Here is a 15,781-nt window from a genome sequence, read left to right as displayed (position 1 = left end):
GAGAATAGAAGGTTATGGGATGTGCTGTTACGGAGGAATGCTGAAGGTGAGATGGATAGATCGAATCACAAATGAAGGGATACTGAATCGAATTGGTGAGAGGAGATAGTTTGGCTAAATTTGACGAGAAGAAGAGATAGAATGATAGGAGGCATCTTAAGACACCCAGAACTTGTTCAGTTAGTTTTTGAAGGACGTGTAGGCGGTATGAACGGTAGGGGTAGATCAAGGTATGAATATGACAAGCAGATTAGAGCAGATGTAGGATGCAATAGTTACGTTAAATGAAAAGTTTAGCACAGGGTAGGGTGACATGGAGGGCTGCAACAAACCAGTCTATGGACTGATGACTCGAACAACATCAGATTCAGCTATCAATTATTAAGTAGATGATAGTGAGGAGAATGGTGAGTAGGAAAGTCTTGTTGATGAAAAGCCTACGGTATGAGAAGAAACCTACGTACTTTATACTGTATAGTGTAATAAATACGTGATAGTATTGTGAGCGATTCTGATAATGTTGTGAGGTGGTGGTATCATGGTAAATGGGGTTAAAAGTCAGGTTGTGCGTGTCACATAAAGGAAAGTTCCTTTCAGTTTTTATTACTGTGTTGATGGTGAGAAAGTACCTCACGGGGACATCTGTAGGTGCTTACGTGTCGTATAAGGAAATACCTTCATTAGGGTAATCACATTAACGAGATTGTGAATACATATTCCAGATGAGAGTAATTAGGATGTGTATTAAGAATGTAAAGACCTAGCTCGATGGCTGCAGTCGCTTAAGTGCGGCCAGTATCCAGTATTCGGTAGATAATGGGTTCGAACCGCACTGTCGGCAGCCCTGAAGACGGGTTCTCCGTGGTTTCCCATTTTGACCCCAGGAAAATGCTGGTGTTGTAACTTAATTAAGGCCACGGCCGCTTCCTTCTCACTCCTTGCCCATTCCTGCCCCATCGTCGCCATGAGACCTATCTGCGTTGGTGCGACGTAAAGCAACTTGTAAAAAAAAAAGGAGAGGGCGTTTCGGGTAAGATCCCATTAAAGTGTGGTTCCGCTGTATAGACCCTCACCATGATTTCTTTTTTTTTTTTTGCTAGGGGTTTTACGTCGCACCGACACAGATAGGTCTTATGGCGACGATGGGATAGGAAATGCCTAGGAGTTGGAAGGAAGCGGCCGTGGCCTTAATTAAGGTACAGCCCCAGCATTTGCCTGGTGTGAAAATGGGAAACCACGGAAAAACATCTTCAGGGCTGCCGTCAGTGGGATTCGAACCTACTATCTGCCGGATGCAAGCTCACAGCCGCGCGCCTCTACGCGCACGTCCAACTCGCCCGGTCACACCATGATTACCTGGTACGAGAACTAGAAAGGACAGCAGCACTATTTTTCCTGGGTAATTTCTGACAAAAGAGTAGTCTTCCATGATTTTCTTCTTCTTTATTTGTTTACCATCCAGGGTCGGTTTTTCTCTCGGACTCAGCGAGGGATCCCACCACTACCGCCTGAAGGGCGGTGTCCTGTAACTTCAGACTCTGGGTCGGGGCATACAACCGGGGAGGATGACCAGTACCTCGCCCAGGCGGCCTCACCTGCTATGCTAAACAGGCGCCTTGCGGGGGGAGGGGAAGATTGGAAGGGATAGACAATGAAGGGAAGGAAGTGGCCGTGGCCTTAAGTTAGGTACCATCCCGGCAGTTGCCTGGAGGAGAAGTGGGAAACCACGGAAAACCACTTTCAGAACGACTGAGGTGGGAATCGAACACACCTCTACTCAGTTGACCTCCCGGGGTTGAGTGCATCCCGTTCCAGCCCTCGTACCACTCTTCAAATTTCGTGGCAGAGCCGGGAATCGGACCCGGTCCTCCGGGGGTGGCAGCTAATCACACTAGCCGCTACACCACAGAGTCGGACCTCCCATGTTCTACCCTGTTAAATGCCTTGGATAGGAAAAACGCGACTCAGTCCATTTTGCCTCCTTGCTTTGAACTACTGGAACTAACGTAATTATTGTCGGATTCAAATTGATGTAACCTACTTTTTACAACTGTATATGAAAACAAATTTGAATTTTGACTCATATTTGTGTTACACCCCTTATATTTGATGAGGAGTATTATGTTTGTGCTTACGCTAATTACCTCCGTCCCAACTGGGAGTATGATATAGCGACGATTAGCTCGCTGGATGCCTCTTCGGGAGATCTCCGCTAAGATGGTGAGTAACGCAATGGAGTCCTCCACTCTGACAACGAACGCCAAGCAGCGGTCATCTAGTGCTTGTTGCAGCAGATACTCCAGCTGGGCGCTGTCAACAGTAACGTGGTATGCGGCAATGTGGGGCGAGATTCTCTCCATCAGCTGATCAGAAGTGGTCTGGGTAATAACTCCGACACATTGTGAATTCGAAAAGTAGTGCTTTGTTATGTTCTCTATCATAGCACCTATTACCTCCTCTAGATTAGGGGATATTTCTTCTGTCTGGGATTCAAGTACAATCTCGGCCTCATTTCCGTGAGATATGACTGCTGTTAGAAGCACCACAGCTCTTAGTGAGACCATCTGAAACACAAAGATACATGTTTCATTTAGTAGCAGGAAGGTATAGGAAGGAGCTAGAACTACAAGGCTGAGAAATGGTCTCAATTAACCAAGGAGACCCGAGGTGTAACTCAAAGTACCATTAAGAAGCTTTTCCACCTACAGTTTCTACACAGTTGAAGGAAAACAAATATCTACAACCACAACACAAACTAGGCTGTTTAAGAACACTTTTGTGTATGAGAAGTGGGCCTTTCCTGGACACGTTGGAAATAAGATTGTATCGCACACTTCATGGTCTACTTACAACTTATACTGAATCACTGCTTTCGCAATGTCTCTACGTCACGAAGTCACCCAGCAAAAGCAGCAGATTTAAACACTTAATTTAAAATTGTTGTACCCGAGGCTCGCAACCTTCTACACAGGCATATTTTTTGGAATTAAGTGAAGACGAGGAGCCTCCGTGGCTAAGGCGACAGCGCGCCGGCCTCTCACGGCTGAGTTCCGTGGTTGAAATCCCGGTCTCTCCATGTGAGATTTGTGCTGGACAAAGCGGAGGCGGGACAGGTTTTTCTCCGAGTATTCCGGTTTTCCCTGTCATCTTCCATTCCAGCAACACTCTCCAATATCATTTCATTTCATCTGTCATTCATTAATCATTGCCCCAGAAGAGTGCGACCGGCTTCGGCAGCCGGCACAATTCCCATCCTCGCCGCTAGATGGGGGCTTCATTCATTCCATTCCATTCCTGACCCGATCGAATGACTGGAAACAGACTGTGGATTTTCATGTGAAGACGAATAACAAGCGGGCCTTTTCAGGGTGATTTAATTTAGATTTTTAGTGACTTGGTGTTTTAAGTTGGAATAGGCCGAAAAGTGGGGAGGTAACCAGTTAAAACAGGTCGTAAGTTAGCCAAGAGTTGCGGTGTTCATAACGGTTGTTCGGCTTCTTGGTCTTTACGATCCGTCTTAAGAGGAGGATGCTGGGGTCGGTAGACTGACTAAGGAGAAACCTAGTCTTGGTCATTTTGTTTATTTCTTTTACCTGAGATCTAATAAGCGGAAAGCGAACTTCGATTCGTATCTTTTTATTATATCTCAGGACTGGGGCTCTTGTCATTTTTTGTAAGATTTTACTTTGGAGAGTCCGTAATTTTGAAAGGTGAGTTTTCGGAATATAGCTCCAGGCCTCACAGCCATACAGCAGGATGGGCCTGACACATGCTAAATAAAGGCTTCTCTCAATGCTCTTTTTATTGGGTTTGAGAGCGAGTGCATGTGAGTCCAAGGATTAAAACTATACCCTCATACTCATCTGTTTCCGCGACGTGCCGATGAGTAGGAAAATCTCCATCACGTACACTGGCGGGGGAAAAGCGGCCTGTCATGAGGAAGAAAAATATCCTTCATGTCAGGAAAGAATACAAAGCTACTCTAATACAAATATAAACGTGAGATCGGAGTAAATTTATTGAGGAATTTAGAGAAGGTGGAAAGCTTCCCTTCTTAACAAACGGGCCTTTGCAGTGGGGGATTAATTTGGATTTTTAGTAATTTAGGTTATTAAATGAAATTAGGTCGAAAAATGGGGAGGTAACCAGTTAAAAATCATGTCGTAAGTTAAGCCAAAGTCCGCAATGTTTGAAACGGGTGTTCGGCTTCTTGGTCCTCAACACCTGTTTTCTCCGGCTCCGTGGCTAAATGGTTAGCGTGCTGGCCTTTGATCACAGGGGTCCCGGGTTCGATTCCCGGCACGGTAGGGAATTTTAATCATTATTGGTTAATTTCGTTGGCACGAGGGATGGGTGTATGTGTCGTCTTCATCATCATTTCATCCTCATCACGACACGCAGGTCGCCTACGGGAGTCAAATCAAAAGACCTGCACCTGGCGAGCCGAACATGTCCTCAGACACTCCCGGCACTAAAAGCCATACGCCATTTCATTTTCGTTTCATTTTACCACATGTTTTAAGGGTAGGATGCCCGGGTCGGTAGAATGATTGAGGAGGATTCTAGACTTGGCCATCTTGACTATTTTATTAATCTGAGATCTAATAAGCGGAATACGAAGTTCGGTTCGTATCTGTTTATTAGATCTCAGGATTGGAGCTTTATTCATTCGTCGGAGGTTTTTTTTTTTTTTTTTTTTTTTTTAAAAGTCTGTAGGTTTATCATGTGAGTTTTCGGAATATAGCACCAGGCCTCACAGCCGTACAGCAGGATAGGCCAGACACATGCTAAATATAAAGCAGAGGTCTCAGGACTGCCACCCATGCTGCAGCCCACTGTAAGGTCTGTTCTATATTCTATTTCAATGTTAAGCAGTGGTCCATAATAAGACCCAGGTATTTAACTTTGTTAGACCAGGGCAGTGGGGCATTGTTAATAGTGAGATGGGCAAGTTTAGGCCGGCGCTTGGTGAAAACAATTGCCTGTGTTATAGCAGGGTTTATTTTCACCTTGTTCCAGACGCACCACTTCCAGAACAGTGATACCCATTTTTGCAGTGCTCTGACGGCATAGTCATTTCTCCTCTGAGAGGTATACATGGCTATATCGTCAGCGTACTGTTGGACTTCTGCACCTTGATAGATTCGAAGATCGTTCACATATAGGTCGTATAAAACCGGAGAGAAAATTCCCCCTTGGGGCACGCTGGATCGGAGGGCCCTGTAGGTCGATTCATACCCCCTCCCCCACTCACAGGTGACATAAAACACTTATTGGTTAAGTATGATTGAATAATTTTGACCAAATAGACTGGAACTTTATATGTTTCCAGTAGTTCGACAATTAAGTTTTCCTGCCAGACATTGTCAAAGGCTTTTTCTACGCCAAAACATTATTGCTGGCACGTTACAGCTTATATTGAACGATCTTGTGATGCACTGGACAAGGCGCAGCGCCGCTAGTGGGACACTGCGCTTGGACGGGAAGCCAAATTGTTCCGGTCGTAAATTTCTGTGCGGGCCCAGGTAACCGTTGAGTCGTGTGAGAAGAACTCTCTCGAATATTTTTGAGATGTGTGTTAACAATGTGATTGGGGGATAATTTTGTGGGAAAAGTCTGTCTTTCCCTGCTTTCGAAACGACGACCATTTTTCCCGTCTTCCAAGCACCAGCGAAGTATCCCATTTTCAAGGAGGCCAAAAAATAGTTGCAAAAAATACTATAGCCTTATAAGGTGCCGTAGTGATTTAATTTATTTATTGGATACCTTGACATTAGGAGACTTATTCTCATTTCAGCCCTTTATGACCCTGCGGACCTCTACAGGTTTTATGTCTGCTATGCCATTGTCAGGTCTCCATTGTCGTTTGAAATTTGAGGATTTTCTGTGTATCTCAAGTGGTGGTGGTGATTATTGTTTTAAGAGGAAATACAACTAGGCAACCATCCTCTATATACTGCAACACTAATCAAAGGAAAAAATGGAAGGGTTCCGACACTTCGAAAATGAAGACATCGGCTATAGGAAGACAAGGGCCGCGAAGTGTGTGAAAATGAAAGAATCCCTAGGACTCCATACGTAATGCAGTCAGAGTCGGAAAAGAACAAGAGTTGACCAAGAGAGGTCGGATAGGATAGATGAAAGTGCAGAGCCTGGCACAAGTAAGTGGAAGCAATGCCAGAACTCAGCTAAGGGCCCCGTGGTCGCCAACCCGTGCTCCAAAGTTCAGAGCCCCTGGGGTCCCTTTTAGTCGCCTCTTACGACAGGCAGGGGATACCGTGTGTGTTATTCTACCGACCCCACCCACAGGGGGCTGTGTATCTCATGAGTCAGTCGTTGTCATCGTTAGAGCCCTTGGCGGCTGTGAATTGCACGCCTAGAATGTGGAGGGGGGTAGGTTTAGTCAGACTAAGAGTAATCCACCAAAATTCGCGATCTGACTCATTTTCTGAGAGGTTACTGCAAAGTTCCTCTCATTTTTCAATATTTCCTTCCAGCAACCGGTTGGTTATTTCCCGGGCTAGCTCCTGATATTCCGCCCGGTCAGCTGGGTCCCGAAATGTTTGCCATTTTTCCTATAAGTATTTTTAATACGGATAAAATCCTTAAGGAGATTCGGCGTAGTGTCGTCTTGGGAACCATAGCGGTGACAATCATGACGCTCAGGGGGATGAGATTTATGACGTGCCATCCCGTCTAACAGACTGGAACTCGTCCAGTGGCGCAAACCCTAGAGCTATGAGCTCCTCCCTTTACCCAGTCCACATCAACAGCGGAAACAATATTTCAAATTATATCCTTCAAGAGTCTCTGACTCGGCATCTGATGAGTATAAAAACTCTTTCGTAACTCTTCGAAATATTGTTTCACCAGCAGGAAATCCTGTTCGTTGCTTTTGTGGTACTTAAGGGCATCCCTCGTGTTGATGACCCTTATGTCGCCAGTGCACTTTCTTCTCAGGTATAGTTGGGGACAAATCATGACGACCTCGCCTCACACCGCTACTTTCCAGCGGCAGCTCGGTGTCTATTAGCGACTTATAGGATTTACTACCTATACTGCAACCAGAGTTGCGAAATCGGCTACTGCACTCTACACGAAGAAAGGGTAAATACTACAGAGAGTGAGGAAGTAAGTGGTTTGGCAGCCTCTCCAAAACAAACAAGGATCACTTAGAACTCGTTAACTCAGCAGGGTGCAGAGTGTGATTGACTACTGGCTTCCAGCTCGCTTCTAGGAACTGAGGCCGTCATGTTTTGTCCCCAACTATATTTGTAGTGCCGCTGATACTCCGATTTATCAGCGACAACAATCGGTGGGATGGAGACTTAGGGGGACTCGTGTCCATCGCCTAGCTCCCCCCCCCCCCAACTGTCAGTTGGTCTCCGAGTAGCCTCAGAGGTAGCAGGTGCAGGCTGAGAAGCATTGGTGCCCCGTACTGCTGTTGGACGGTCTAGGTTTAAAAGAGACATCCTGTATAAGGACATAACACAAAATAATACAGTGGAAGTAGACAAAAAAGCAACAAACAGTTATAATTAAACTAATTTAAATCTAAAAGTAATAGAACAATTGATTATAAAGTGGATTATGGTTACATTAAGGGAGAGAAGAGAGTAAAATAAAAATATAAAGGTATGTATTCAAAGTATGGAAGCAATACGTGTTAAGCTTGTTACGAAAGCCTAATTTTGGAGATAATTACTATATCGCGTGATAGATTATTATACTCAGTTATGAGTGAATGCTGTATTGCTTTTATACCAATTTATTTATGTGATTTCGACTGAATGGATGGCTATATTTCTAGAAAGTAGAACTCAGAGAATTAGAGTAGGCGAAGCTTCGGGGAATTACTCAAGGCAGTGTTATTGGACCTTTATGTTTTCTTATATATACCAGGTGGCTCCCGAACGCTGTACTTTCTACTTACAAATGTCCCGCATGCACAAATGATGAATGGGATATCTACCTACTGTTTTGCACAGGGGCACTATTGCCAGCGGGTAGGTTACGTCAGAATATAAAGAGATAAGAACCAGCCTGTCGCTCGGAGCATGTTGCTCAGCGCTACAGGTCTAATGCACCCCTTGCAATAGTAAACATCGTTTTCCACCGCATATTTCTAGGCTGGTGTATGGTACAGCCGCACTATATTTGCTGTCAGCATATCGGCAATGGATAACGTGTTCAGCAGCGACAAATACACAGACATTATTTTAATCTGGACAACCTGGTCGGAATGCAGCCGAAGCTCCAAACAGACGTAGGCCTATGCATTCTACACACGTATTTCGCCGAACAGTATTAGTTTTTGTTTCATACAAGCAACTCTATTATCGATTAGAATGTCTACACGTGTATAAACTATTAAGTTATTAAATTTCCTTTTGTGCATCTTTGGCGTGTTTACAAACAGTAATGGTGATTAGGGGGGAATTTTTTAAATTCTTAAAATAATTATCGGCGGAAATACGCACAAAATGCCGTTCGTGGAGACTAACCGATTTGTATAGCACTACGGCAAGTAGTGGAGACTTTGCATGTGCTGTGAGGAAGGGTAGTAGTGGTACATATTTTTTTGACAAGGTAGTGGACACTGAGTTATAATTCACCTGCTTGCCCCGCGCATCCGTCAGTCAGCCAGTCTCGTTTAGTGTCTGTTAGTTTCTCAGTGTGCGTTCAAATACTAAATAATCTTTAATTGCACAATCATGGCGTACTTCTATTTTTTGTAACGGGCGAGCTGGCTGTCTGGTTAGGGGCGCACAGCTGTGAGCTTGCACCCGGGAGATAGTGGTTTCGAATCCCACTGTCGTCAGCCCTTAAGATGATTTTCCGTGGTTTCCCATTTCACACCAGGCAAGTGCTGGGGCTGTACCCTAATTAAGGCCACGGCCTCTTCCTTTCCACGCGTAGCCCTTTCCTGTCTCATCGTCGCCACAAGTCCTATCTGTGTCGGTGTGACGTAAAGCCAATTGTAGGATAAATTCAATTGTGATTGTTATTTCAACGGGAGTCCGCCTCTGTGGCGTAGTGGTTAGCGTGATTAGCTGCCACCCCCGGAGGCCTGGGTTCGATTCCCGGCTCTGCCACGAAATTTGAAAAGTGGTATGAGGGCTGGAACGGGGTCCACTCGGCCTCGGGAGGTCAACTGAGTAAAGGTGGTTCGATTCCCACCTCAGTCATCCTGGAAGTGGTTTTCCGTGGTTTCCCACTTCTCCTCCAGGCGAATGCCGGGATGGTACCTAACTTGAGGCCACGGCAGCTTCCTTCCCTCTTCCTTGCCTATCCCTTCCAATCTTCCCATCCCTCCACAAGGCCCCTGTTCAGCATAGCAGGTGAGGCCGCCTGGGCGAGATACTGGTCATTCTCCCCAGTTGTATCCCACGACCAAGAGTCTGAAGCTCCAGGACACTGCCCTTGAGGCGGTAGAGGTGGGATCCCTCGCTGTGTCCGAGGGAAAAGCCGACCCTGGACGGTAAACAGATGATGATGATGATGATGATTTCAACGGGAGATAATACTAACGTCTCTTTCAATGGGCTAAATTATTTGTTTTGTGTTATGTTATTTATTAAGTAAATGTATTTAACCTGCCCCATGGTTTGTTTGTGAGACTTGGTGAAAACTTTAGTATACAACATTGAATGAAAATCTCAAAAACGTATTATTACAAATAAACCACGGGACAGGTTTATTGCATTTAAATACGAAATAACATAACGCAAACGAAGAATTTAGTCCGGCGAAAGCAAAGTTGGTATTATCTCCCGTTGAAATTACAATTAACTATACTTTTTTACAATTGACTTTAGTCGCACCGACACAGATAGGACTTATGGCGACGATGAGACAGGCAAGAGCTACGCGTGGAAAGGAAGAGGCCGTGGCCTTAATTAAGGTATTGCCCCAGCACTTGCCTGGTGTGAAAATGGGAAACCACTGAAAACCACCTACAGGGCTGTCGATAGTGCGATTCGAAACCACTATCTCCTGGGTGCAAGCTCACAGCTGTCCACCCCTAACCACACGTCCAGCTTGCCCGGTACAATTAAATAGAAGTACGGCATGATTATGCAATTAAAAATCATTTAGTATTTGATTACACACTAAGAAACTAACAGACACTAAACAAGAATGCTAGACTGACGGAAGCGCGCGGCAAGTGGGTGAATTATAACTCAGTGTCCACAACTTTGTCAAAAAAATATGTACCCCTGCTACCCTTCCTCAGAGCACATACAAAGTCTCCACTACTTGCCGTAGCGCTATAAAAATCGGTTAGTCGCGACGAACGGCATTTTGTGAGTATTTCCGCCAATAATTATGTTAAGAATTAAAAGGTAAAGGAAAGAAATAGCAGATAAGACAACAAGGCTTGTACAAATAGCATTTTTTAAAAGTAATTCCTAGTTCCAGCTGGCTAAAGTGGAATAAAAATATAATGTTTACTCCAAAAAGTGGGGGGAGGATGCGACTGTCCCTTCTCGTCGCACCCCTTAATCACCGCTACTGTTTGTAAATACGCCAAAGATGCAGAAAATGAAATTTAATAACTTATTCATTTATACACGTGTAGACATTTCACTCGATAACAGAGTTGCTTTTATGAAACAAAAACTAATACTGTTAAGTGAAATACGTGCGTAGAAGGCATTGGCCTACGCCAGTTTGAAGCTTCGGCTGCATTCCGACCAGGTCGTCCAGATTAAAGTAATGTCTGTGTATTTGTCGCTGCTGAACACACTAGCCATTGCCGACATGCTGACGGCAAATATAGTGCGGCTGTACCATACACCAGCCTAGAAATATGCGGTGGAAAACGAGGTTTACTAATGCAAGGGGTGCATTAGACCTGTAGCGCTGAGTAACATGCTGCCAGCGACAGGCTGGTTCTTATCTCTTTATATTCTGACGTAACCTGCCCGCTGGCAGTAGTGCCCCTGTGGAAAACAGTAGGTAGACATCCCATTCATCATTTGTGTGTGCGGGACATTTGTAAGTAGAAAGTACGGCGCTCGGGAGCCACCTGGTATAAATGGTATGAATAAGGTAGTGGAATCATAGATAATGCATTTTGCAGATGATGTTAATCTGTAGAAAGCAATAAATAAATTAAAATATTCTGAGCAACTTCAAAATGACCTCGAAAATGTTGTGAGATGGACAGTAAGCTATGGTAGAATGACAAAGGGGGTTGAAAGTCAGGTTGTGAGTTTCACTAATACGAAAAGTCCTCTCAGTTTTAATTACTGCAATGATGGGGTGAAAGTTCCATTCAGGGACCATTGTAAGTACCTAGGTGTTAATATACGAAAAGATCTTCATTTTCGTAATCATATAACTATGATTGTAAATAAAGGGTACAGATCTCTGCTCGTGGTTATGAGGGTATTTAGGGTATGTAGTATGGATGTAAGGAGAGGGCATATAAGTCTCTGGTAAGACCCCAACTAGAGTATGGTTCCAGTGTATGGGACTCTCACAAAATTACTTGGTTCAAGAACTGAAAAAATCCAGGAAAAAGCAGCTCGATTTGTTCTGGATGATTTCCGACAAAAGACTTGCGTTACAAAAAAATTTCAAAGTGAGGGCTGGAAAGACTTGGGAGAAAGGAGACGAGATTCTCGACAATGTGGTATGTTCCAAGCTGTCAACGGAGAGATGGCGTGGAATGACAATAGTAAACGAATAAGGTACAGTGGTGTCTTTAAATGTAGGAAATATCACAATATGAAGATGAAGTTTAATTCAAGAGGACAAGTTTGGCCAAATATTCGTTTATAGGAAGGGTTGTTAGGGATTGGAATAACTTACCATGGAGATGTTCAATAAATATCCAATTTCTTTGAAATGAGTTAAAAAAAGGCTAGGAAAACAACAGAGAGGGATTCTGCCACCTGGGCGGCTGTCCTAAATGCAGATCAGTAGTATTTGATTGATTGATTGATTGATTGATTGATTGATTGATTGATTGATTGATTAATTGATTGATTGATTAATTGATTGATTGATTGATTGATTGATTGATTGATTGATTGATTGATTGATTGATTGATTGATTGATTGATTGATTGATTGATTGATTGATTGATTGATTGATTGATTGATTGATCCGTATAAATTTCACTGACTAAAGGAAATTCACTATTAGTAAGCATGAGATTATGAAAAAAATTTAAATAATCAATGAGGCATAAATGTAAATGATCAAGAATAACAGTTCTGCTCCATGGCTAAATGGTAAGCGTGCTAGTCTTTGGTCGCATGGTTCCGTATTTGATTCCCGGCAGGGTCTGGAATTTTAATCATCATTGGTTAATTTCGCTGGCACGGGGGCTGTATGTGTCGTCTTCATCATCATTTCATCCTCATCACGACGCGCACGTCGCCTATGGGTGTCAAATCAAAGGGCCTGCACCTGGTGGGCCAAACTTGTCCTCGGGCACTTCGAGCATTAAAAGCCATAGGCCATTTAATTTTTTAATGTAATTTAATTTAATTTAATCAGAAACTCGTGAAATGATTAATGTCTGATGTTATATAATTCAAACATTCAATTCATAGTTGTAAATACCGGGTGGTATAGCTGCTCCTATTTTTCCCAAACATATGCAATCAGCTAAGAATTAAATGCACCTTAGTCCTATTTTGCTCAACATCTTACAGCAATTTTGTATGCCGTTAGTCGGATATAGACTTACCTGTACAATGCACAAGCGGTACAAGAGGCAGTGAGGCCGGTCTCAAAAATTCTGTACCATTTTATGTAGGACGGAGTAAAATGCTCCAGTCATTTTTACGAAATGTTACTGTGCTGTAAAATCCATAACCACTCCTTTAGCTTCCGGCAGAGAATTGCTCATCTGATTGGTTCAAGAGGCCATTTTCCATTGACAGAAAAGGGTGGTCATGGTGTCGTAGAAAACGTGATAGGTTAGGATCAATTACAGACATGTCAATTCAGCGCCATTTTGTATAGTCGCATCACATCGAAATTGATGTAAACGCCTTCTTCACAGTATTTTATAATCTATGGTACTCAAATGCTGTATAGCAGATATGATAACTTACGCCATGTAATTACTATCGATACAGCGTTCAATAAAGTAACTTTCCGAAGCGGGAACTTTCGCTCTGCTCGGGAATACAGAGTTCTAAGAGCGAGACGTACCAGCAGGAAGTAGCTGAGCGGAATTAGGCACGCTAGATGTACGTGGATAAGCTACAGGGAGCAATGAGGTTTCGTTACCTTGCTGAGTTACACCTTTCTTAATTTTTATTTCGTACTCTTCTAAAGCATACTTTGCGAAGACTTGACTTCTGAAGTCTCAGATTTTCTCCTAAGGAAGTTGTAATAAACAGGCATACAAATTATCGCCACGTAAGCACCGACTGTCCGCCTCTGTGGAGTAGTGGTTAGTGTAATTAGCTGCCACCCCCGGAGGCCCGGGTTCGATTCCCGGCTCTGCCACGAAATTTGAAAAGTAGTACGAGGTCAACTGAGTAGAGGTGGGTTCGATTCCCACTTCAACCATCCTGGAAGAGGTTTACCATGGTTTCCCACTTCTCCTCCAGGCAAATGCCGGGATGGTACCTGACTTAAGGCGACGGCCACTTCCTTGCCTCTTCCTCGTCCATCCCTTACAATCTTCCCATCCCCTCATAAGGCCCCTGTTCAGCATAGCTGGTGAGGCCGCCTGGGCGAGGTACTGGTCATCCTCCCCAGTTGTATCCCCCGACGAGTCTGAAGCTCCAAGACGCTGCCCTTGAGGCGGTAGAGGTGGGATCCCTCGCTGAGTCCGAGTGAAAATCGAACCCTGAGGGTAAACAGATTAAAAAAGAAGGAATAGGTACATACTCTACTCGTAGGGAACGCTTGTAACTATCTGGGTTTAAGACAGACATGATTGTCTAGCACGCTGTTGTGTTTGCAGCAAGGTAAGCATGTCTGCACATTCGAGTTCAGAACTTGTATCATACAAGATCAGTTTCGAAGCGATAGCGTACATTATTCCATTAGTACAGAGATACGAGACCAGTTCTTGCTATCCTGGAGTGGCTACATGGTACAAACCGCAGCCAGCATGCGATTTTTCCGACGGGTTCGAATGTAGCTACGAGCTTTTTATTTTTATAGCCTTAAGGCATTCGTAGTTAAGTTTTAACTTCTTAAGGTTTAACTTCCCTAAGATTGAAACTTCGCTTTTGACCTTTAGAAAGAAAGTATACACCATAAGAAATAATAACATGCGACCTTTTATATGGTAAACGGCTACAATGAATGAAGCGCACTGCACTTACTGTCAGCATTATGACACACCCATTCAACCAAACAACTGCCCACGTTCGACTCGAAGAACGACTGGACTTCATACGTAGGGCACATGAAACAGCACATGGTAATCTTTACAGCAAAGTGCAGGCAGGTTCCACCACATACGCTGCAGCAAGCAAGAATGACTCCCCTCTACCGTACTCAGATATGCATTAACGAAGGAGGTGGTCATTTTGAACACTTCCTTCATTAATCGAATGGCCGTGCACAAGACCATCGCTCCTCTGTCGGTAATAGCTTATTTTATTGCAAATAGGTCCTTTATGAGCTACTTAGAAATGAACATAATAAAGTACGTGAAACATGCAAACTGATCATGATTTAGATTTGTCTTCCATAACGCGACTCCCACGAACATTTAACAACGAAATAGAAACAATCGTTCTGTATAGGATTCGAACCTGGGACTAATAAGCGCCGCTTTCCTCCTCTAACTTCAAGCATGCTCGGTTATCACGAGATGTCGACTGCCAGCGTTAGATCAACATTACTTCTAGTCATTCAGCCATTATTTCTCTGTATATTAAGTTTTTGTGATGCAGAATGTTCACGATTCTTTACAATCATTCCGTATTTTATCGTTAATGCTGATTTTGTTGACACGAATAAACGAATTATAGAAAGTGTAGTAAGAGTAGCCACGGTCAATCTTTTTAAGTTAGGCAATAATCTGCGGGTTACATAAAACTGAGTGAATAGGGGCAGCTGTACCACTCGGTATATAAAAATGAATGTATGTGTGTAAATGACACATTTCCCCCTAAACCACTGAAGTAATTTCAACCACATTTTTCACACTTGCTATCAGGAGACGAGCACTATGGGGATAAGCAATCCCTAGCCCTATTGGGGGTGGAGGTCAGGGGAATTAGGTGTAAAAGTAATAAAAAATAGTGTCCAATCTGTTGTTTTCGGGGTCGCTGAGATGAATAGTGATACAACGGAATTTTTAAAAGTTCAAGTTCAGCCTGTTTGTGATGGGGGCGAGGGGGGAGTGAATCATAAAAATAATAAAAAACAGTGTAGAATCAATAGTTTTTGGGGCCCATGAGATGAATAACACCCCGGATTTTTTGTAAGTCCAACTTCAGCCCCTTTGCGGTGGAGGCGATTGAGGAGTGAATTATAAATATAATAAAAATGGTACCGAATCCATAGTTTTCGGGGTCGCTGAGATGGATAGCGGCATTCCGGATTTTTAAAAATCAAATTTCAGCCCCCTTTTGGATAGGGGTGAGAACGGGTGAAAAAATAAGATGATGAAAACGATCGGGATTATGAGTGTATTTTCTAGTATAGCTGTCAAATAATTTTGGTGCAAATATTACTAATCTGTGAAAAATGCTGTCGGAGGAGAGACACGCCTAGAAACAATAGGGGAAGGGGTGAAATACAAATGTAAATACACACGACCAGTAATATTGTCGAATCCATATTTTT

General features: G+C 43.5%; 1 protein-coding gene across 1 annotated transcript in view; it reads right to left on the bottom strand.

Moving 5' to 3' along the window:
* Window positions 1-15,781, bottom strand: part of LOC136875979 (uncharacterized) — a 328,986-nt gene that overhangs the window by 255,991 nt on the left and 57,214 nt on the right. The window contains exon 3 of the mRNA XM_068228285.1: window positions 2,145-2,564. Within this exon, the coding sequence (XP_068084386.1) occupies window positions 2,145-2,564 (420 nt within the window). The remainder of the gene's footprint in view (window positions 1-2,144; window positions 2,565-15,781) is intronic.

This window comes from Anabrus simplex, chromosome 6 (assembly GCF_040414725.1).
Source record: "Anabrus simplex isolate iqAnaSimp1 chromosome 6, ASM4041472v1, whole genome shotgun sequence".
NCBI lineage: Eukaryota > Metazoa > Arthropoda > Insecta > Orthoptera > Tettigoniidae > Anabrus > Anabrus simplex.
This window is presented reverse-complemented; position numbering and strand designations above follow the sequence as displayed.